We start from the raw sequence: 23,532 nt of genomic DNA, 5'->3' as shown, positions 1-23,532 counted from the left end.
GAGTGAGACGCAGCCCGGACACTGCAGTAGGGCTCCTACAACCCTGAAATCCTTCTGCCCAACTTCCAGCCCGATACCCCAAGCCATTTTTGTGAATTATGGAATACTCATGCTGCTTCTACTGGATCGGGATCCCTTGTTTTTTTACGTTTTGTTACGATGAAGACGCATCTAGATGCACCAGCAGTGACACAAGCCATTAATGGAAGCCCAGTTTTTAAAAAGGACAGCTTGGCTCAGAGAAAGTGGAGTTGTCGCGACATATTGATGCCACAGTTGCATTCTCTAGTCACATGTCTGTAAGATCCACCAGTCTTTCAGAATCACGGACTGACCCAACGTGGTGCGGACTCTGACACAGAGGCACCAGTTCAATCTACTTTGACTAATTCTACAGTAGGCCACAACAGAGTCAGCAAAATAAATGACAGTAACTCTAAGAGTGATTATATACATGTTTCAAGAAAGGCATACAACGGTTTAGGCAAAGATACATTCAAAACCATACAGCTATGAGATTGCATTAAACCCGACAGCCCTCCGCAAACATTTCAAGCGTTCTTTAATTAAGATACATAAAACTGCTGCCTCGACATATTTCCACAGAGCTGAGGCTTTTGCCTACACTAAGGAACTGTCGACATTTTCCGAACTACATGATTCAGACAGTTTCCTTGGTGAGGGAATAAAATACATCCCTGCTTTTGTTCTGAGTCAGGCAGGAACCGGTTAATGCAAAAATCCAAGAGCGAGGGTTTCCTGACTCCCTTTATTGTCCACTCGTTCTCCTCTCTGCAACCGATCAGTACATTCTATATGCCATGCAATACATTCAGGGCCTAATTTGCATCTCGGCGGATGGGTTGAACCGTCATAACGGTGACAGATATACCGTCCGCTGAAACATAAATCCCAAAGGAGTTTGTGATACACGGTTTACTGTTCAATGCAGATCCACAGCACTCCTAAACAGTCCAAAACCGATTGATTTGTTCATGGGCCAGGTGTACATCTACAATTTACGCTGGGCTGTATAGCTTGCTAGTAGTCAGACACGAAGCAAAACATCTTTGTTCGACTTATACCGCGTTCAGAAGTGTTTGATATCAGTTAGATATACAGCAACAGACCCAATGCCCAACATGCCCAACACTGTCCAGCCTAGCTTGGAAAAGGTTAGCAAGGTCTTACACTGGCCAATAAATTCCATCCAGGGTCCCTCTCACGACCTTTCCAATAAATACTAATTGTGATAGATGCTGTTTCTAACGTTCATGCATAAACCATGGGCGCTAATGATCTATACATGGCTAGTCATGGATGTCCATTTTTTACTGTGCTCTTGATCACACTTTTGGGGGTTAGTTAAATGGCGAGGTGCCCAATGAGTACTGAATGGAAGTCTAGACTGCTTTGACCCTAGAAAACAAAATGAGTCAGTCAATTTCCTAGTGACTAACAACACGAGAGAGCACTAAAGTGCCAAAAGGAGCCATGGCTAAAACTGAGGCACCAACACACCCACAACAAATATTGAGGTAGGAGCAAGAGATATGTGGAATACAACAGAACAAGGGTGAAAAGCAATTCTCTTCTGAATGCTTAGGTCGTTATGTAGAGCTTAAGACTCAGGTGCTAACAGGGTACTTTCAGTCTGTGTGCACTGGAAAAACCTGGGTTTTGTACAGCTTCACTCAGTAGCATTCAGTTGAAGGCACATTGGTCGATTAGTGCATGGAAAACTCACCGAGCTCACACAATGTTCCGTTTAAAACATGGCATAAAGAACAGGTTTCCTTTTGGTGGTAGTAGTGTAAACATCACTGCAAGGCTCTGTGCCGTCACAGAGCTTCAAACCAGAGGCACTGCAAGAAACCATGGAAGCTCTGCACAAATTCTTAGTTTTACGTGCCACCAGGGGATGAGGGGGGTTTTAATACCTCTTACAGTGCAGCAGCTTCAGGAGTCACAAGCTACAATATTTGATCATCAGAAGACACGTCTAATAATCACGTTTTCCTGAGCTCCTTTTTTCCTAAGAAGTAGATTCACAATGGGTACTTGTCCATGATTTATAACCAGCTTCGCAATAGGTGTCGATCTATAATCAATGCATGATCAGCGTTACTCTGAGGATTGCATATCTCCATGTCAAATTTCTTTTTTATAACATTATTTGGATTTGTACCTAGCATAACATTCCCTGTTAACCATCAATTGTCCAGAACAGCCGTTTCAGTTTCTTCCGTCACTGAAGGGCACGTGACCTCTCTCCGCTGAACAGTCTTCTCTCTCATTAACATGTGCCTTTCCTGGTGTCGCAGGAAGGGGGTGCTGAATCGGAATCCCTTCCCACATTCGAGGCAGTTGTAGGGTCTTACTCCATTGTGCCATCTTTCATGCGACACCATATTGCTTTTGATACTGAAGCATCGTCCACAAATACTACACGCAAAGGGCCGCTCCCCCGTGTGGACCCTCTGATGCCGGACGAGGGACGAGCTGACGCTGAAGCTCTTCCCACATTCAGTGCAGGTGAAGGGTTTCTCCCCTCTATGGGCTCTCCGATGAATCTTTAACTGTGACCCTTGCCCAAAGGTCTTCCCACATTCGTCACACACGTAGGGCTTCTGTTCACTGTGGGTTGTCAGGTGATTACGTAATAAAAACCTTTGCGTGAACGATTTAGTGCACTGGCTGCACTGAAAGATTCTTTCTTTGGAGTGAGTCTTCTGATGCGTCACAAGAGCGGATTCAAGACAAAAAGTTCGTCCACATTCTGTGCAAGCGAAGGGCTTCTCCCGTTCTTTCTTCTGTTTTAAGATTTGAGACCCACTGGTAATTTCTTTGAGGGGCTGTTCTTCACCGTGAATTTTCTGGTGTCTGACAAGGGAGGACCTATACCTGAAGGTGTTTCCACATTCATTGCAGGTAAAAAGGCTCGGTCCTGCGTGAATTCTCTGGTGCACGGCAAGTGCTGCTTGTCCACTGAAGCTTTGGCCACACTCTGAGCATAAGCATGTTTCCTCTCTAACATGGGTTCTCTGGTGCACCTGGAATGATACATTGTCACTGAAACATTCTCGGCAGTCAGGGCACTCGTACGGTTTCTCCTCTGTGTGCGTTCTCTGATGGATGATGAATGACAAGCAATCGCTGAAATATTTGCTACATTTCACACACTGGTTCAATTGGCATGCAGCGCTTTCTTTGTGCGCCTCAAGAGCGGTATTGCTGCCAAAACTTCTCCCGCATTCATTACAAATATAGAGAACATCTGTGGTGGGAACGGTCTGGAGTTGCTCTATTTCACTGGGGCTTTGGTCACATGGAGTACAGTGGATTGGTTCATCTCCATCGATGCAACCATCTGGGAAGGGGTCTGCTACACGTGCAGTGGGTGGATCCAGCCCATTTCCTGTAATGTTTTTCTGTGTCTGTCGTTCTTCTTGCTGTTGTCGAACTAGTTCTTCTTGCTCTGAACACCAGTGTGCATCTTCTTCGACTCTCCGTGATAGTTCATCAACAAGTTCTAGCATCTTGTTGCAATGTACATTTTCATTCATGTCCATGGCTGTGGCCTCTGTTGGAAAGAAGAAAGTTGATGTTATAATCCACCACAATAAGGAAATAAAATACACCAAAGGAAATCTAAACGGTTAAACTCTATAGCTGGGAAATTTAGTATCTGGTAGAATTATAATGCCTGAATGAATCTTGGGCTAAACATTAAGATCTCAAGTATGCACCGCACAGTTCTTTAGCACACTCCTTAGTGCTACTTTCATTGTTTTCACTATGCGATGTCTGTACACTAGCACATAGCATAAACCAAAGGAAACAAGAAGATTTAAAAGTAGGAATTCAGTATTGGGGGGTCTGAGCAAGGCAAATCAGGTGGTCATCAGTAGAAGAAGGGATGCTAGCGCAAAGAGGACTGAAGCTGGTAGTCCTGGGTCTAGTAAATAGGCACCACTAAAACCCAGCTACTTTTAGTGAAAACGCAGCTCATCAAACTCCTTCTGGCCGCTGATGTGAAGTCCAGGATAAAGCTCTAATTCAAAGAACTCTACAATACTTGCCTGTAATAAGTACATAACATTACTTGCCAGCAGAGTGTGAAAGCTAAGAGAGCTGGTATTGCCGTTGATAGGACAAGGAATATCTAGCCCAGCACCTCACTCTACTGTAAACCTCCTTTCCTCCTTTCCTCAACACGCAACGGCGTTTGCAGATAATGGTATATTCATAATTCTCTTGTACAGGAGGGTGGGAATCAAACTGAAAGTTGCCACACGTAAAGCTGGTTCTGTTTTGATTAAACTGCTGAAAATATTTCTTTATTTTAAACAACAACGGTCCCTAGAGAAATTCAAAATAGGAAACCAAACAATAAATATAGACTCAATTGTTTCTATATTAAGTGGACATGTCCAGTCGGACAGAGGTCTAGTATTTACTTATCAATAAACAAACAGTTGTTGAACATTAATACATAAAGTGGGACACAAGCCTGTGTCCTTACTTAACCAAACAGATACAAAAGAAGGTACAAAAACGGGGGACTAAGGAAAACAAGCATTTGCAATGCAATAGGTCTCGCATTTGCGAGAGTTTAAGCTATTGGCATTGTAAATGACAATGGCTTTTATCTGTTTTAATAATTAACACATTAATAAAAGGCATTGTTATTTTCAATGCCAATAGCTCAAATCTTGTAAATGCGAGACCTATTTCATTTCAAATAAGCGGCCACCATTGTCCCGCACTGCTTGGAAAGTGAAAGCGCGTATGGTGCGCTGAATGTTGCGGGAAAGCATGTTGTGGCTGCAGTAGGAGAAACTCATTAAAGAAAATAGTGCTTACAGACTAAATAAGACATACTGTGTAACAACTGAAGTAAAAGGACAAGTCCTTATGGGAGGTTACAAACAAAGACAAGGCCGTATTAAGGAGGGACTAACAAGCCTATTAACAAATCAGAAGCCAGTATTTACGAATAACAATGAGACAAGCCAATGAAAAATATGGGCGGAGAGTCGGCGGGGCTTCAAGTCCATACTTCATCACAGCATGCCTCACAGAGCAGCACATGCGCTGCCGCTAGGCTCGACCTAAAAAAAAACCTGTAACACCTATTACTTTTTAACCCCTTTATTTTTTTTTTAAATTGCAAATATCACCATTTCACCCAATTCTATGTCAGGACCGGAGGCTTCAGATTATGCTATATCTTCCTTCGCTTTATTAACATAAAGAAACCACAGCAGCTCAGGAAAAGATATAATAAGAACAAAAAATGCTTTAAACATAAAGCATTGACGTAATGTTCAACAAAAAATCAACAACTCCCAAGAGTCTCTTTGCTTATAATAATAGTCCATAGTCCTTTGTCTCTGTCCATCATCACTATATAACCGGACTTCCCATCATCTTCCTCCTCTTTCTTCGCTGCTCCCGCAGCCAGATAAGTGCTTTTCTGTTTCGACTTCTTTTTATTGTGATTGATTGTCTTGTGTGCGGTCTTTGGGGACTCCTTGCATGGTTTATTCCCTTTCAGAGTCCCCGGTTGCGGGAACGTTCTATCGTTCCTACGCGACTTTATTCCCACTTGTGTGCGGTGTGTACATAGACCTCAAGGGGGCGGCCTGTCGTCTCGCCGACCCTCCGGCGCGCCTCCGCAGTGCGAGGAGCCACGCCGTGGGGTCTGCTTGCGCAGGGGCCGACCCTCGCGTACCCCTCTGACACCTGGTGATCCGGGTCTGTACTTTACCAATTTTGACGCCCTCTGGGGTCTGTATAGCGGTTCTGACCGCGTGAATCGCCCTCGGGCGAGATCTGTGCACCTCTTTTCCGTGTGTGGCCTAGCGCGCTTGAGGGGTACGTAGACCCGGTCCCGGCGAGGAGGGTCTGCGCGCTTGGGGGTTGGTGCAGCCCACCTGCCACGTCAGCTGGCCCAAAAACGTGATCGCAGCCGCTGGGCCTGCCCACATTCGAGAACTTTCTCGGTTGCCGCCCTCTTGGGTGCCCCGCATTTGCCCCTTGGTTCCGAGATGGAAGGGGAGTACGATGAGGAGGCCTGCCCCTATCTGCAGGATGATGAGTTTTATCAGGCGGTGGACAACTCCATCTATCGTTGCGTGACGGAGGTGGTAGGGCCCATGGAGGACCGCCTCTCTGCCCGCATCGTGGAGGAGTGTGCGAAGCTGGCAGCGGCGCAGGTGCCTCCGTCCCCCGAACTCCCGGGGACGTCCGGCGGGTTGCCACCCGCTCCGAAGAGACCCCGTGGTGAGGGACCTTCATCGGAGGCCCAAGGCGTGGACAAGGGCGCTTTCGAGCGACTTCGTGACGCCTTCCTGGCCAAGGCGACGGCGGTGCCCCCGGCGCCCTTGGTGGACCCTGGCACTTCGGGCGACGTGTCTACGGCGCCCGCCTCCCCGATCTACGACTCCCCGGACACGGATGACGACGGGGAGTCGACCCGCTCTTGGCTCCCGACACCTTCAGCGAAGGAGATGCCCCGAGACGAGTCGGGCATGCTGGACCCGGACGAGATCGTCCACCCCCGATCCGCGGCCTGGGCCCCGGGGGAGACGGTGGCGAAGTTTGTCGCGGGCAGGCTGCGCAAGCCCCTGGAGAAGGAGGCGAGGGGTTGCCTGCGCGGAGAATGCCCTCGGCCTACTCTGGAAGGGAAAGTGGCCATGACACCGGAATTGGACCCCAAGATGGCCACCTTCCAGGCGAAATTCATGAAGGACCCCAGGAAGGGGATCGACCGGTCCTGGCGGGCCTGCCAGGACAAGCTGTTGGATGCGGTCGGGCCCGCCACGAAGATCCTTGATATGGCGGAGGAGGCCCGAGCGAATGGCACCGCCATTTCACCGGAGGTGCTCTCCAACTGGGCCCAGAGGGTGATCGTATTTTTGGGCAACGCCAACTGTGCCCTATCCACGGAGAGGCGGCGTTCGCTCCTTATCAAGCTGGATCCGAAGCTGGGGGACCTGGCCTCGTCGGAGGCAGGTGCCGTGGCCCAGGGTGGCCTTTTCGGTGAACCTTTCATCCGCGAGCTGGGAAAGTTCGTGAATACGTTCACGTCGCTGGACAAGGCCCAGTCCAGCATCAAGAGGGTGTTCCACCAACGTTTTTCTGGAGGGGCCGGTCGCGGCAGGGGCCGCGCGATCGGCCGTGGTCAGCAGACCAACAACCGTGGACAAGGCTCCGGAAGAGGTCAGTACCAGACCTCGGCCAACTACACCAACTTCTACCCCACGAGGGGACAGCGCTATGGTGGCAGAGGGTTCAAGAAGAACTCCGGACAAGGAAATGCCCCCGGTAAGTGTACTTTGCTTGGATCATGTTCCGATTGGGGGGCGGCTGGCAAGCTTTTACGGGGAGTGGGAATTGCTCACTGCCGATGCTTGGGTTTTGCAAACTGTGAGAGGTTTCCATATAGAGTTTTGCGACCAGCCAACTCAGGCGAGGCCCCCGCGCCCGATGTTTTTTTCAGACTCCGACGCGCGATTGATAGACGAGGAGGTCTCAGACTTGCTGCGCAAGGGAGCCATCCGTCTATCAACGCGCCACCCACATGGGTTCCTCAGCAACGTCTTCTTGGTAGACAAGACGGATGGGGGCAAGAGGCCTGTGATCAATCTCAAGGAGTTCAATGGGTGGTTGGTCTACCGTCACTTCAAGATGGAGGGGATCCACCTCCTTCGGGACGTGCTCCTCCCTCGGGATTGGACGGTGCGACTGGATCTCAGGGATGCCTACTTGGTCGTTCCCATCCACCCCCCTCATCGTCGTTTCCTACAATTCCTGTGGGACGGCAAGGTGTTCGAATTCACCGCCCTGCCGTTCGGTCTTTCTTCGGCCCCGTGGTGCTTCACGAAGGTCCTCCACCCGGTAGTGGAGTTTCTCAGAAGTCAGGGGGTCCGTATGCTGGTATACTTAGACGACATCCTCGAGGTGCTGGCAGGACAGCTGCGCCAAGCTGTCGGCCTGCTTCAGAGGCTGGGGTTCGTCATCAACGGCTCCAAGTCGGTTTTGGTTCCCACTCAGCAGATCACCTTTTTAGGTTTCGTGGTGGACTCGGTACAGGCGGTCTTGAGCCTTCCGGGTCGGAAGGTCGCAAAGATACGTCACCTGCTTCGGCAGACGATCGCGAGGGACCGTACGTCTCTGCGCCATGTCGCCAAGGTGGTGGGTCTTCTATCGTCCTCCATCCAGGCGATTTTCCCGGGCCCGCTGCACTACAGGGCTCTTCAGCGCCTGAAGGCGCAGCATTTGCGCCGTGGGATGTGTTACGATCAGTGGGTCCCCCTCACGGACGAAGTGAAGGAGGAGATGTCATGGTGCTGTCTCACATGGAGGCATGGAATGGGCGAGCGATCTTCGGGTCGGCTCCGGACTTGATCATAGAGTCCGACGCCAGCAGGTCGGGCTGGGGCGCCCGGTGCGGGGATTTTTCCACCGGCGGCGCCTGGTCGTCAGAAGAACAGCAATTGCATATCAATTGTTTGGAGCTCCTGGCGGGCTCCTTCGCTGTTCGCTGTTGGACCAAGGATTCGGTCAAGGCCTGTGTCCTGCTGCGGATGGACAATATTTCGGCGGTCCGGTATGTGAACCACCTGGGAGGTCCTCGGTCCCGCGTCTTGGCGGACTTAGCGAAGGACTTCTGGGATTATTGCCTGTCTCGTCACATTGCGGTGACGGCGGAGTATCTGCCAGGCCAGCGCAATCAGGTGGCGGATTGGCACTCTCAACATCTCAGGGATGCCAGCCAGTGGAAACTGGATCCGGGAGTCTTCCGGTGGCTACACTCCCTTTGGGGCCCCTTCTCGGTGGACCTCTTCGCGTCCCGTCTCGACCACCAGCTGCCGCGGTTCTACAGCTGGAGGCCGGACCCTCTGGCGGAGGCCACGGACGCGTTCTTGCAGGATTGGAGTCGGGAACAGCCGTTTGCGTTTCCCCCGTTCTCCATGATCATGCGAACGGCGGCTCAAATACGCCGCCAGGGTGCGGAACTGGTGTTGGTTACACCGCTGTGGAGGTCTCAAGTATGGTTTCCGGTTCTTCTGGAACTTTCTTGGGATTTTCCAATCCTACTCCCCCTGTTTCCTCTGCTCCTGACGAGCCCGGATCAGGAACCTCACCCTCTCGTCATGCAGAACACTCTCCGCCTCGTGGCGTGGAGGCTCTCAGGAGACGCTGGACGCTCCCGGGCCTTTCGGGGTCAGCTGCGCACTTGCTCTCCAAAGCATGGGCCGATAGTACGACGAAGCGTTACAGATCCGCTTGGCTTAAGTGGATGCGTTGGTGTTTACGAAGGGATTTGGATCCCATGGTCGCCGGCCTTGTTCCTGTGCTGAATTTCCTGGCTCATTTGGCCGACAAGGGTTTAGCGTATAGGACGATCAATGCTATCCGGTCGGCGATATCTGCGGGCCATGATAACATCGATGGCCATCCGGAACACCCTTTTGTGTGCCGGCTTCTGCGAGCGGTTCGCCTCGCACTGCCGCCGGAACCCAGGTACTCCGTCCTTTGGGACGTCAATTTGGTTCTGAATCTGTTCCTGTCGTGGCCAGCGAATTCTTATCTGTCTCTTAAGGAGCTCTCGGCGAAATTAGCCATGTTGTTATGTCTGGTCTCTTGTAGGCGCGTCTCGGACGTGCGCGCGCTGGATGTTTCTGCACGCGTTTTTTCCCCGGATGGGGTTACTTTTACGGTGGGCCGACGCACTAATACGTCGTCGCGTTCCATTTCTTATCCAGCCTTTACTGACACTCCTAAGTTGTGTGTCGTGCAATGCCTCAAAGCATATGAGGACCTGACTTTGGATCTGCGCCCTCCGGGCGAGCGTCAGTTGTTGATTGCCCTGCGGAAGCCACACAAAGCTGTCTCCTCCCCCACTATTGCTCGGTGGGTGCGTTGGGTCATGCAGGAAGCGGGCATCAATACTTCTCTCTTTGGAGCACACTCCGCCAGGGGGGCCATGGCCTCTAAGGCATTCTCAGTGGGTGCTCGTCTGGAGGACCTAATGCGAGCTGCGGATTGGTCCTCGGATTCCACCTTCAAGAGGTTTTATTTTAAGCCGGTGGTAGATTTGGCTCAGTTGGTGGTAAGTAAGCTTTAAACTAGCATAATCTGAAGCCTCCGGTCCGGACATAGAATCGAAATTTGCCTAGCTTACGTAACGGTAAGTTTCAATTCTATTAAGGACACGGAGGCGAGGATTATCCCACCCGGACTACAGTGGTGTCTCTACCCACCCGTATAGCAGTAAGTAAAGCGTTTTCCTTTACGTTGTCAGTACTGTGTCGTTCACTGAATGCTCCTCGCATTTCCTGGGCCACCTCGCTGATGCTGTTCCTTTTTTGGCAGGCAACGACGGGGCTAAACAGGACCAATGAGGCTTAAGCGTGATCTGCGCGAAGAAAGAGGAGGAAGATGATGGGAAGTCCGGTTATATAGTGATGATGGACAGAGACAAAGGACTATGGACTATTATTATAAGCAAAGAGACTCTTGGGAGTTGTTGATTTTTTGTTGAACATTACGTCAATGCTTTATGTTTAAAGCATTTTTTGTTCTTATTATATCTTTTCCTGAGCTGCTGTGGTTTCTTTATGTTAATAAAGCGAAGGAAGATATAGCATAATCCTCGCCTCCGTGTCCTTAATAGAATTGAAACTTACCGTTACGTAAGCTAGGCAAATTTCGATTCTTTTCTAAAATATCCCAAGGTGGAGATTCCTCACCCAAATCCTTCTGTAGAGATTGGGTAAAGGGAGTACTCATAGAATTTTCTTGGAAACTTGTAGTAGTCAGTCATTACTCAGGAGTATACGTAGTAGGTACTGATATCTACCATTGGTGTCCCAAGGGCTCACAGGGTATTTCTCTCAAATTGGATATCAAAGTTAACCCTTCTCCAAGGTTAAGAAGTCCAACCGTCGAAAAATACTCAATGTGGTGGTACGAGATTTAGAAACTCAGATACTATGCGATTCCAGTAAGTACAATCTACAGTGTCAATGTTCAGTGAGAGCTGACCCTTTGACCACCAACAAGTCTTTAGTTCATAAGCAGACAAGTGGGGCATTTAAAGTTAGAAACAATACAAAAAGAAAAACACACACACACACAGAAGGCCCTATACAATCTGGCACAGGGACTAAACCAGAAATATAATTATGGTGTACATTTAAGGTGTTATAAAGCAAACTAACTGGTGCCTTGTGGCCACTGTTACTGTATCAAAAAGCTGGGTGCCCTCAGCAAGTACGACATGTAAACAAAATGAATGACAATAAAGAAGGACATATTCATGGCCAATTAAGGCAAAGGGAATGAATACACACAGCAGCAGTTCTCCGTTCCCTCTTCCAAAACCATCAGCCCTATGCAAAATCCCAAATGCCCCCCCAAAAAGTGCCTTCCTGTCCTACTAGAGTGGGAAGCTGAGCTGTCCCCTGCTGTGTTTGAATCCCGTCCCACTGGACCCCCACATTATCCTCTTGTAGCGGTGATGCGAGGCATTGCTGCCAGTCAGTTTGTGATTTCTCAGCACAAAACATCTTAGCCCTGGAGCATCCAGCTCCAAGAAAGTGTTTTTGATGCTGTGTTGCCCTATTGTGACCATCTGTGGTGACTCTATATGGCTGCTGTCTGCAGTGGAACCAATGCAACAGAGCCCTGCAGACAGAGCTCAGGAGACAGGCCACAGGCTGCCAAGAACACAAGGTTGGGCGGTGAAGGGGGCCCACTGGACATCAAACGGTCAAGCACAAGCAGCAATGGCTACTACCCGTTCTTCACGTCTCACCACAGATTGGTTCTTCTACCAGCACTAAGAATGCAGAATCTTGTTTAAGGTCAACCAGACCTGCCAACTTTTTTAATATTTCCAAGGTTGGGGAGGAGGAGGGACTTTGGAACAGGCAGGGCATTGAGTCAGTCACTGCCTTATTTGTCGTGGAGGGGCCCAGGGCTTTAAGTGAGCTGGGTCTCACCTGTGCTGAGCAACGGCAGTTTTTTAAAAGGGGCCTCAAAATGGGTCTCTATCGGGCTCTGATTTTTGTGCCCTGGCACAGGCGGCCAGTTTTTGTTTGGACTGCAGTGACAGCAGGCACATGGATGTGTGTGTGCTCGCACTGCTCAATTCTCACTAGTGGAGAAGTAACGGCATGACGTCTGGCAGGGGAGCGTTGTAGGGGTAGAGAGTCATTTTCTCTCTGGACTTCCCTTCTCTTTTTGAAACTGATGGAGCATGAGACTCCCTTACGGGATGTGATATGTCTGCGCAATACAAATATCCAGACTAGACTAGACTAGACTAGGATTTGCACGTAAAGTGACTTGCTTGTATCAAGAACCTCAAATAATGTTAATAACTGTAATCAACATGTTTGTGTTACTAATATTGCACATTTTATATTACACGGGGTCTCCCAGTAACGCTTGCCTATGTGTTTACTCATCCTAAAACGCTTGCCTCTAAAAATGGCCGCTGCTTTGTGGGAATTTCTTCTGCGCATGCGTTGGTCACACTCACGTGACGTGACGTGACGTACTCGCAGTTCTGGTGGGAAATCTTTGCACTTGCGCACTAGCTCTAAAATGGCCGCTTTGTGTTCTCACATGTCCGATGCTTGCCCTGCAGCTTTTGTTGTGCTGTGTGTCTGTGCACTAATCTTAATTCTATAGTTAGTATAAAGTAAGGGGAGTCATATAGGGATTCCTGGTATACAGTGTATTCATTTAGTTCTATGTTCTAAATTGTTTTCCTTTACTTTTCATGTGACGAATCTTTTGGGCCTGGGAGGTGCATAATACTCCATCTTGGAAGTCCCTACTGCGCATGCCATCCTAGCAGAGGGAAGAAAACCTTGTACCAGTGGAACACAGCCAGCTGGCAGCCACAGTCAAGATGCTCCTGGGAATCGACCTGTTGCCCAGCAAACGGAGCCGAAATGTAGTGCATTTGAAACAATTGTAATAAAATCTATGTATGCCATTGTTAGGTGGAGACCCATGTCATGGGAACCCCAAATCCAATGGGAGGTCCCTGAAATGCTAATATTGAGCTTAAGAAAGTCAAATCCTAGCTGGTGTGATGACCTGTCCTTTCCTTGGACCAATCGAAATTGGGGATTCTTACACTTGCAACATTTGGGGGTGGTGCACTGACCCGAAAACAGTATAACTAGCCTAGGTTTAGCTAGAGAAATTGTCCCAATAGCTGACCTGTCACTGACCCAACGCACTCAATAGGTGACTGATACAGAGAGCTGCGGAGCACTCTGTCCGTAATTTCCAGAGACCCAAGCGGGGTTTTGGTGACCTTAAGTGCTGGCGGAGCACTTTGCTGGGCAATTCGATAACCCAATCAGGGTTCCGACTGATAGCTGCAGAGAGGGTGGAGCGCAGGCGTTGCTACCGAACTGCGGGTGCTGCTCTTACCTTGGTGGTCCTGTCCTGATCCTAATCTGGTTTTCCTGTCCTGTCTTGGGGTTCTATTCTGCACTTGCTGGCCTACTGGCGACTGTCTTTCCTTGGGTTCCTACTGTCCTTAACTGACCCGTAGCCAGGGTTGGTCTCCACACCGTGATAGGTAAATATAAAGCTGTTAGGTAAACACGCTTGCATCCTTTATCCTTATCTTTGCCTGAACTTTTGCTAAATCGTAATTGCATATGTGCCCTGTTCTTACCCTACCTTTTATAAAATACTGAAATCGTGAAAGTGCTTTCATTAGCTTGTTCCGTTTTTCCCCTACCTTATAGGTGAATAAACACTGTCCCTGAATAAATAGATGGTCCCTCACTTTACCCACCCTTTACTGTATTAAATAATTTCTCCGAAACTTTAGCATGTTCCAGTCTTACCCTCCCTATAGCCGCATGTTATCTTAGAATTTCCTATACACAGATTACAATTCTTTTTCCCTTACCCACCTTCAAGGGGTATATTCAAACTGTGATATTCTCGTCTGTTCCTTATTTTTCCCCGTCCTTTAGTCACTACATATCCTGTCTAATTTCTGAAAATTCTTATTAGTATGTTCCCTGTTCTTCCCTTCCCTTCAGAGTTCTAAATGGTTGGATTTATTCTCTTCTTGCATAGCTATACTATTTTTATGCTCCTGGTTATTGATATTTAATTGCTGTAAACATTTTACTTTCTGACCTTGATGAAGATTAGATAAAGACTTTGAAAGCTTCCTGTGTCCTTGGTTATTATATGAGTGCAAACATAGCAAATGGTATTTGTATTTTGTGTCTGCCTTTCTTTTACAGCTAGCTCCCTGATCCATTGTGATCATAGGTACCCGTAACAGTGGATTGGTAAGTCGGTACTTGGAAATAAATAGGAAGGAACTGGGTTACTGGTAGTAGAGTGTAAGGTTACCCGATTAATAAATATGGTGAATTGAATTTATGGGCCCAATGCGTATATGGTAAAATTATAGTCGGGTGACCTGCGCGCTCTATCAGTAATTTTCTGGTAGCAGAGGAAATGGTTAGGGACTAGTTAAAGTTAGGTAGGACTAGTTAAGATAGGTAGATAGGTTATTTGCTGCAAACTGTTTACATTTTATTGAATTTATGGGCCCAATGCGTATTTGGTAAAATTATAGTCAGTTGACCTGCGCGCTCTATTAAAACTCAGGAGCAGCAACATCGTCGTGGTGTCACCAGGGCTTTAAGTGGAAGCTTTCTCAATATTATATACAAGCCATAGTTACTAAGTTTGATATGACTTGTTGTATAATATCTGGATGCAATGACAGAAGCAGCGAAATACAAGTCGGGTGGCACACTATGCTAAACACGAATGTTTAGCTTATGTGTTTTAAGCCGCGCCCTTAATTACAATAGCCACGCCCCTTTATGAGCCCCCTTCCCCCCCAGTTTTTTCATCCCATTTAAAGCCTTGGAGGGGCCTTCTAGCTCGCGGTGCCAAGAGGAGGGGCACAACTTAGAGCCCTGCACTCACCGGGGCAGTCCCTTCTGACGTCACCCAAAAACACTAAGAAAAGATTCTAAAGTAGCACCCATGTCCCAGGGAAGGTGCAAACACCTGTGTGCATCAGCTACGCAGCGCCTCCGCGAGAGCTGGAAACCCTCTCCATGCACGGGTTTCGGCTCATCCTCTCCTTGTTTGATGTCGGCTCTTCGCCAGGAGACCGTGTGAGAAGATGATGTTACACACGGTGGCATCATGTGTGCTGGCAGGAAAAAACGCAGCTAAAAATCATTGCACCTTTAAAAATGTCCCCTATTTGAACCTGTGCGAAATAAGTTCAGGGAAGGTAGTGCCACACTCGCCGGATCATAAATTACAATTCAGCCAGTGAAGAGGGGCTGCTAACTTTGAACTTGGAGGAAGCACACGGATGCAAAGATCACAGCTAAAGTACACACGACAAAACAATGGTGGCGCTCAGCCTCTCCCCTTGTTTGTTCTCACTGCACGGCCGACTTTCTCAAGGACGTTGCTTGAACACAAAAAACATTTAAATACAGAATGTTTTCAACTTGCAAAGTAGTATATAATGTTTGACCTCGACAGCTGCGACGTTTTGCAGCCTTACTCACTCGTGATAACAAGAAACAGTAGTGGATAAACCCAGGGACAGCCCGTCAGTCTCTAAATGAAGCCACTGACAGGCCTGTGCAACTGAAAGGATAATAATACGTGAATCTTTCATAAAACACAACAAGAGCACAACAGAGAAGACGTGTTTCGAGCATGAAGTACAACAGTGGGACAAAGGAAGTTCATACAAGGGAGCGAGATTGGCAAACACGCGTGGGCTGTGGAATGGAATTCAAAAGGCCTGGAACAAACACAACGGTTCGCGACTAAAGCATTCTTTTCATTCTTTCACAAACACGTGTGTCTACGTCATGCAGAACTCATCGCTAGGCGCAACTCTGCTTTACTAATGTGTTCCAGATTCTCAAACTTCTGCCACGCGTGTTCTTACATGGGGAAGTGAAAGGATCTTATACAAAGCTGACTCGGGGCGCGCAAGCGAGCAGATCACCGCAGGCATGCACACGGACAGAGATGATGTCGAATGCTTCATTCGATTTGTAATTGGTTTTCTTTCAATGTGAATTGTATTAAAATGTTACAACTGCGAGGATTTTCACCTCAGGCCCATAGTATAAAGTAATTAAATACGCAGGCGGGCTTTCTGTACTAAACTTCACTTTTATTAATACAAATTGCGTGACATGTCCCCACCCCCAAAAACACACGTCCCGTTACAGGCAGTGTGGAGGTCCCATGTATGTACGCAGGGTGCATCACATACACCATGTCAAACATACGACTGAAAACACGCACAAAAAACAAAAGCTTCACGGAGGAGTTTGCTGATCATAAAGGGCGCCCCCTTCTTTGACTCAAGTGTGCACTGAAAGTAGATTCTAAATCTAAGCCCATTCCCCTCAAAGCAGTGACGGCTTCCCCCACGCTCCACTGCTTTCATACCTCTTTAAGTATCATGTACCCCTTAAATCCTCGCTTATTCCCCAAAGTTTGGAAGCCAACCCTGTGCATAGTGTTTAGAAATGCCACATGAAAGGCACGCCAGCTCCGGGGCCTCGCCCTGGAAGGGAAGGGCCAGTGACAGCTACGCCTGGCACTATCAGGAGGGTGAATGTCAGCTGAGTGCCCTCTCCTGATGGTCACCTTGGGTGGGCCCCAACTTCCTGGGAGTCAGATGTGAGGTAGCTGCAAGGGTGTGCAGTCACCTTCAGGGAGGCAGGTGCGCTCCTGTTGAATGCCCCGGCCTGGGAAGGGCCACCAAGACAGGCCCAGAGGACGGACCCAAGATTACGACTAGTGGGCCATAAACGTATCCCCTCTCCTTGCACGTCATTCCTCGGGACGGACTGCTCCCCCAGCCCATACAGCAGGACAGAATGACACCAGGCCTCACCATGGACACCGCACCAAGGAGCCGGGCAAAGAGAACTCTGAATGAGCAAATGGACCATCCAAACCCACTGTGAGCAGGACTGGCACTGGGTCGGCCCACTTTGTCCTGGGTAGTGGCATCTCTTTTCGGGTATGTCACGAAGCCGAGCTCCCTGACCTAGATGAGCTTCCTGACTCGGACGGACGGGGTGTACTTGCTAACGTTTCTTCCTTTCCACCCCGTCCGCAGGATCCTTTGTACATTTCCTGGGTTTCCCCGGCTCTGCCTCCGGTACATTCATCTCTGTATCCAGCCTCTGTGACGCTGGGGGCCTGTTCTCCAACGGTCGGCCAATCAGGTGAGCGGACGTCATCTGACGCTGCCCAATCAGAAGAGCTGGGGGTGTTTAAGGAAGCCCCGTCTTGGATTGTCGGCGCGGAACCTTCGGAACGCCAGCCGAAGCACGAGGAGGACGCCATGGAAGAAGACGGAGGAACTATCGTGGAACCGCTGCTGGGACCCCTGGAGCTGAGTGACGACAAGCCAGGAGGCCAACGATACCACGAGCCGCCCCGCCACACTTCCAGAGGAGAAGTGTGGCTCCACAAGGTACGAGGGCGTTTTCAAGTGTTGTTTAAATCACGAGGTGGGACGGGGTAGCCTGAGGGTGGTCACTATCGTCGTACCTTGGCCGCCGTCTACACTACAAGACTGCTAGAGTTGGTGGTAGCACCCTGGTGATCCCTCACTACCCTACCCTCCTCTCACCTGTTGTATATACCGACCCCAGCCCCTAACGTGGCTGCTTTTCTTTTCCTTTTCTCGAGTGCATCTCCGGACCTGTGGCCACCTCCATCTGTCTCAAGACTGGAACCGAAGACTTCGGAAGGTCCCCAACTGAGAGACTCCGCGTTTATTGTTTGTACCCTCCAGGACACTGTGCTCTAAAATCCTTTTTGAACCTGCCTCGGTGTCTTCAAACCAAATAAAGTGGTTAAAGATAGACTCACAGTCGTGGCGACTCTCATTCTCCCGCCCCCGTTCCCCACAAGTGGTGTCGTGACTCGGATCAAGCAGTGAACCACGCCATCCCATACAGAATGGAGGAACTCTTGACCCAAATGGAAGCAGACCGAACTGCGTTTTCCCAAGCCATCCAAACGCAGTCCGATAACATTCTAAAATTGGCGGAGGGACAAACACAACTAATGACTGTAATAGGACAGGGAAGGGCTACAGCTCCACCTCCGGGCACTGTTGTACCGTTTCAGAAGTTTAGTCCAGGGGAAGACCCCCTTGCTTTCTTTTTGAACTTTGAAAGAGCGGCAAGAGCTAGTTCCTGGCCGGGCGATAGGTGGCCCTTCTATTTGGCGCCATTGCTAACTGGTGAGGCCCAGGCAGCTTATCAAACAGTAAACCGGGATGGAACAACTGCCTATGCGGTTGTGAAGCAGTATATCCTCGATAGATTGGGGGTAGACGAGGAAACCCATCGACTGCGGTTTCGTCAAGAGAAAGGGTCACCCGGGGATTTACCTAAAACCTTGTTTTTCAAATTAAAGGAGTCTGCGGACTTATGGCTAAAGCCCCATGAAGGAAACATCGACGCCATTATGAACAAAGTATATCTTGAACAGTTCATCGAGGCACTTCCCTTTAGTACCCAGAGGTGGCTTAAGCAACATGCAGGGTTAACATTGGAGCATGCTATAGAAATGGCAACTTGTTATGCCCGGGCTCAGGGTAAGCCTTATATGAAGGAACCCGAAAAAAACGCTAAAGTCTTACCACCTGTTAAAACTGATAAAAGGTTCCAAAAACCCATCCCCGATCCTCCAAAGGTACGGTTCCAACGACCCGAACTTCCCAATTCAGGACCTCAATGCTATGACTGTGGTGAATGGGGGCATATTGCTCGGTTTTGTCGGAAAAAAAAAAGAAAGAGAAGACGAACCTATGGACGTGAGCTATGCCCCAAGGTCGATCCTCTATGCACAGGAAACCGGAACCACTTTCTATGTACGTGTCTCTTTGAACGGTACTAGTATAAGAGCATTATTAGATTCCGGTTGCAAACATTCAGTTATAAGGGAAGAGCTGGTAGACCGCAACTCCCTCATTCCAGGGAAACGGGTCAGTATCCGTTGTGTCCATGGGGACGTTAAGGACTATCCTATAGCTAAAGTCACGCTTCACACGCCTTCAGGGAAAAACATGGAAGTTGTTGTGGGAGTTATGGCTGGTTTACCTGAACCCATAATCATAGGGACTGATAATCCTTCATTTAGTACTTTGTTATTGGATACCCTTCACCACTTATCCCTTCCCCATGATACCTTGTTAGCTGCAGAACCCTGGGCCAGGGACACCCATTTTAGGACTGCCCAATTGAACGATGCAAGTCTCACCAATGCATGGCAGGTTGCACGAAATGGACAGGATCCGACCACTAGGACCTATCCCACTTTTGTTGAAAAGAATGGTCTCCTGTACAGACTCGCCAAGGCTGATGCTGAACCTCAACTGCTGGTCCCGAATGATTTTCGTGATCAGATACTATTCTTTGGTCATGCCCATTTGTTAGCTGGCCACTCTGGGGTAGAAAAGACGAGTCTATCTATATTGCGACACTTTTTCTGGCCAGGTATTTACGCCCAAGTACAGAAATATTGTCAGGAGTGCAGAATATGCCAGAAACAGAACCCCTACACACCACCACCTGCCCCTTTGGTACCCATGCCTATTATAGGGGTCCCATTTGATCGTATAGGAATGGACTTAATCGGGCCCTTACCGAAATCCTCCCGAGGACATCAATACGCCTTGGTTTTGGTTGATTACCCCACGCGGTATCCCGAGGCTTTTCCTCTTAAAGCAGCCACTTCAGTAGCGATAGCCCAGAGGTTAGTTGAAGTGTTCTCTCGCATGGGTTTTCCAAAAGAGATCGGTACCGATCAGGGCACCCCTTTTGTTTCCCGTTTGATGCAACAGGTATGCAAACAGTTAAACATCAAACACATCAAGACGTCTGTGTATCACCCACAAACAGACGGTTTGGTTGAGCGATACAACGGCTCCCTTAAACTAACCTTAAAAAAGTTGTTGTCGGGTGATGGAAAGAACTGGGATCAGTTATTGCCCCTGGCCCTCTTTGTACTCCGTAGCCAGAAGCAGTCCAGTCTAGGGACCTCTCCATTTGAATTATTGTTCGGGAGACCCCCTAGAACACTCCTTGAGATCACGAAGGATAGTTGGGAGACTGAGGGGGCACAGGAAGCTGAGGCCCTGTTGGATTACACCAGACAACTCCAGAGCAGGCTACACAAACTTAGGACGCTTGCTCACGAGCATTTAGCGGTAGCTCAAACCAAACAGAAAACCCTGTATGATCGTGGTACAAAGTGGAGGGTGTTGGATGTAGGTGACTGGGTTTTGATTCTATTACCCTCCTCTACACATAAAATGAGGAAGGAGTGGCAGGGATCCTTCAAAATTTTGAGGAAAATAGGACGCACCACGTACCTGGTACAGTTAGGAAGAGGCAAAACCCAAATGTACCATATTAACATCCTTAAAAAATGGTTAGGTCCACCCCCTCAGACAGTCAACGTGGTGTCTCCTGTACTCAATACAGACCATACAGTTAGTGATGCCCCTGTCAATCCTGAACTATCTGTTATCCAGCAACAAGAAGTTAAGAATCTGCTCTTATCTCATTCAGTAGTCTTCTCGGATCAACCGGGCCGTACCCACTTGGCGGAGCACAGTATACCTACTCTCCCCAATACAGTGGTAAAACAGAAGCCCTACCGAATCCCGAGGCAAGACGCTCAGCATTCCAGGCCGAGGTAGACAGTATGCTGAAGTCCGGAATCATAGTCCCTTCCCACAGCAACTGGTGCTCGCCGGTGGTCTTGGTACCGAAGCCTGATGGTAGTATCCGCTTTTGCATCGACTTCAGGGCCGTTAATCGGGTGTCTAAACAAGATGCATACCCCTTGCCTAGGGTCGATGAATTACTGGAACGTCTTGGGGAGGCTCGGTATATCACCACCATAGATCTCACCAAGGGATATTGGCAGATACCCCTTGCTCCCAAAGACATGGAAAAGACGGCATTCTCAACCCCATCTGGTCATTACCATTTCACGGTACTTCCCTTTGGCTTGCATGGGGCGCCAGCAACGTTTCAGAGGGTCATGGATACACTGCTGGCACCTCACTTACAATACGCGTCAGCCTACCTGGACGACATTGTAGTATTTAGCAAAACCTGGGATGACCATTTACAACACCTTGGGAACATACTGACCAGTCTAAGGGATGCCAATCTCCACATTAATGCGAAGAAGTCCCGATTTGCTTTCCAGCAGGTCAAATATCTTGGGTACCTTTTGGGGGATGGACAAATTAAGCCTCAGACTGAGAAACTGGAAGCGATCAAACTTTACCCTACCCCTCTTCAAAAAAAGAGCTCAGGGCCTTCTTGGGGTTGGTGGGTTATTACCGCAGGTTCATTGCTCAGTTTGCTAGTCTGGCAGCTCCTCTCACAGACCTCCTCGGGAAGAACATCAAGTCTGCTGCACTCCCCGCTCCTTCTCTGGTACAGTCTTCGGCTTTCCAAGCCTTGAAGGACGCTTTGACTTCTGCATCTGTCCTCATTTCCCCTGATTTCCTCAAGCCGTTCATTCTCCAGACGGACGCTTCTGGGGTTGGCATTGGAGCGGTTCTTTCCCAGGAAGACGAGAATGGGGCTGAAAGACCGGTGCTCTTTATCAGTCGCAAGTTGTTTCCTAGGGAGCAGGCGTATTCTACGATTGAGAAGGAGTGCCTAGCTGTCCGTTGGGGAGTAGAAAAACTGAGATACTATCTCGAGGGGAGACCGTTTGTGTTGTACACGGACCATGCTCCCTTAACTTGGCTTCAGCGTAACAGGGGGAACAACGATCGCATTCTGCGTTGGTTTTTGGCCCTGCAGTCTTTCCAGATCGAGGTCCGTCATCGAAAGGGTACCTTGCAAGGAAATGTTGACTTTCTGTCCCGCTATCCGATTCCCCCCGATCGGGTCAATCCTGGGGGTGGGATGTGTCTCGAAGCCGAGCTCCCTGACCTAGATGAGCTTCCTGACTCGGACGGACGGGGTGTACTTGCTAACGTTTCTTCCTTTCCACCCCGTCCGCAGGATCCTTTGGACATTTCCTGGGTTTCCCCGGCTCTGCCTCCGGTACATTCATCTCTGTATCCAGCCTCTGTGACGCTGGGGGCGTGTTCTCCAATGGTCGGCCAATCAGGTAAGCGGACGTCATCTGACGCTGCCCAATCAGAAGAGCTGGGGGCGTTTAAGGAAGCCCCGTCTTGGATTGTCGGCGCAGAACCTTCGGAACGCCAGCTGAAGCACGAGGAGGACGCCACGGAAGAAGACGGAGGAACTATCGTGGAACCGCTGCTGGGACTCCTGGAGCTGAGTGACGACAAGCCAGGAGGCCAACGATACCACGAGCCGCCCCGCCACACTTCCAGGGGAGAAGTGTGGCTCCACAAGGTACGAGGACGTTTTCAAGGGTTGTTTAAATCACGGGGTGGGACGGGGTAACCTGAGGGTGGTCACTATCGTCGTACCTTGGCCGCCGTCTACACTATAAGACTGCTAGAGTTGGTGGTAGCACCCTGGTGATCCCTCACTACCCTACCCTCCTCTCACCTGTTGTATATACCGACCCCAGCCCCTAACGTGGCTGCTTTTCTTTTCCTTTTCTCGAGTGCATCTCCGGACCTGTGGCCACCTCCAGCTGTCTCAAGACTGGAACCGAAGACTTCGAAAGGTCCCCAACTGAGAGACTCCGCGTTTATTGTTTGTACCCTCCAGGACACTGTGCTCTAAAATCCTTTTTAGGTCTCGCCTGTCGATGCGCATGCGCATCGAGCAAGCAAGAGTATTGGGACTTATCCACTCTTTCCCCAACTTGCAAGGAATCGTGGTGATTCCTTGCAGTGCCCGTGACTTTTAAGCTCAATGCGCATGCGCATTGAGCTTAAAAGCCCGTGCACGTCCGTCTTGGTTTACCCGCTCCGCCCCCTCCCCTTCCCGCCGTGTCGCATTTCTCCTCCCCCCTCCCCTCTCTTCCCTCCGTCTTGTTTGGTTGTCCCTCCCCTTCCCGCCGTGTCGCATTTCTCCTCCCCCCTCCCCTCTCTTCCCTCCGTCTTGTTTCCTTTAGCTGCCCTGGATGATCTATTCTTACTCAAACTTGCACCGCTTTTACTAAATCTTACCCTTTTAACCTTCGCGATGTTTCCCCCTTTTTACCTCCAGTGCTTGATATATCGTTCTCCCCTTTTTAACTCGGTTTTGCGAGGTCTCCGTTTATTTATCCTCTTGCTGGCTCCCCTTTTCTTTACCCCGCCCGGTCCGGAGGATCTCCTCTGCCATAGCCCGGTGCTGGATCTGTCCTCGTTAGCCCGGTGCTGTAATTGCCACGCTCCCCCTTAGCCCGGTGCTGGATCGCCCTTCTCTTATTTACTTCGCTGTTGGATTCACCACTCTTCGTCAGCTCAGTGCCGGGTTTTCGTTCGCCTAGTTAGCACGATGCTAGTTC

At 49.4% G+C, this 23,532-nt stretch overlaps 1 protein-coding gene across 2 annotated transcripts in view; it reads right to left on the bottom strand.

Annotated features, from left to right (window-relative positions):
* The window catches only part of LOC147663831 (uncharacterized), a 48,350-nt gene that overhangs the window by 5,893 nt on the left and 18,925 nt on the right, over positions 1 to 23,532 (bottom strand). Inside the window, exon 2 of one of the 2 annotated variants that reach the window (XM_086950174.1) lies at positions 1,748 to 3,583. The exons of the other annotated variant lie outside the window; for it this stretch is intronic. Coding sequence (XP_086806300.1) covers positions 2,214 to 3,572 — 1,359 coding nt within the window. The 5' untranslated portion in view covers positions 3,573 to 3,583 and the 3' untranslated portion in view covers positions 1,748 to 2,213. The remainder of the gene's footprint in view (positions 1 to 1,747; positions 3,584 to 23,532) is intronic. 2 annotated transcript variants of the gene reach the window in all.

This window comes from Lissotriton vulgaris, unplaced genomic scaffold (genome assembly GCF_964263255.1).
Source record: "Lissotriton vulgaris unplaced genomic scaffold, aLisVul1.2 SCAFFOLD_1872, whole genome shotgun sequence".
Classification (NCBI taxonomy): Eukaryota; Metazoa; Chordata; class Amphibia; order Caudata; family Salamandridae; genus Lissotriton; species Lissotriton vulgaris.
This window is presented reverse-complemented; position numbering and strand designations above follow the sequence as displayed.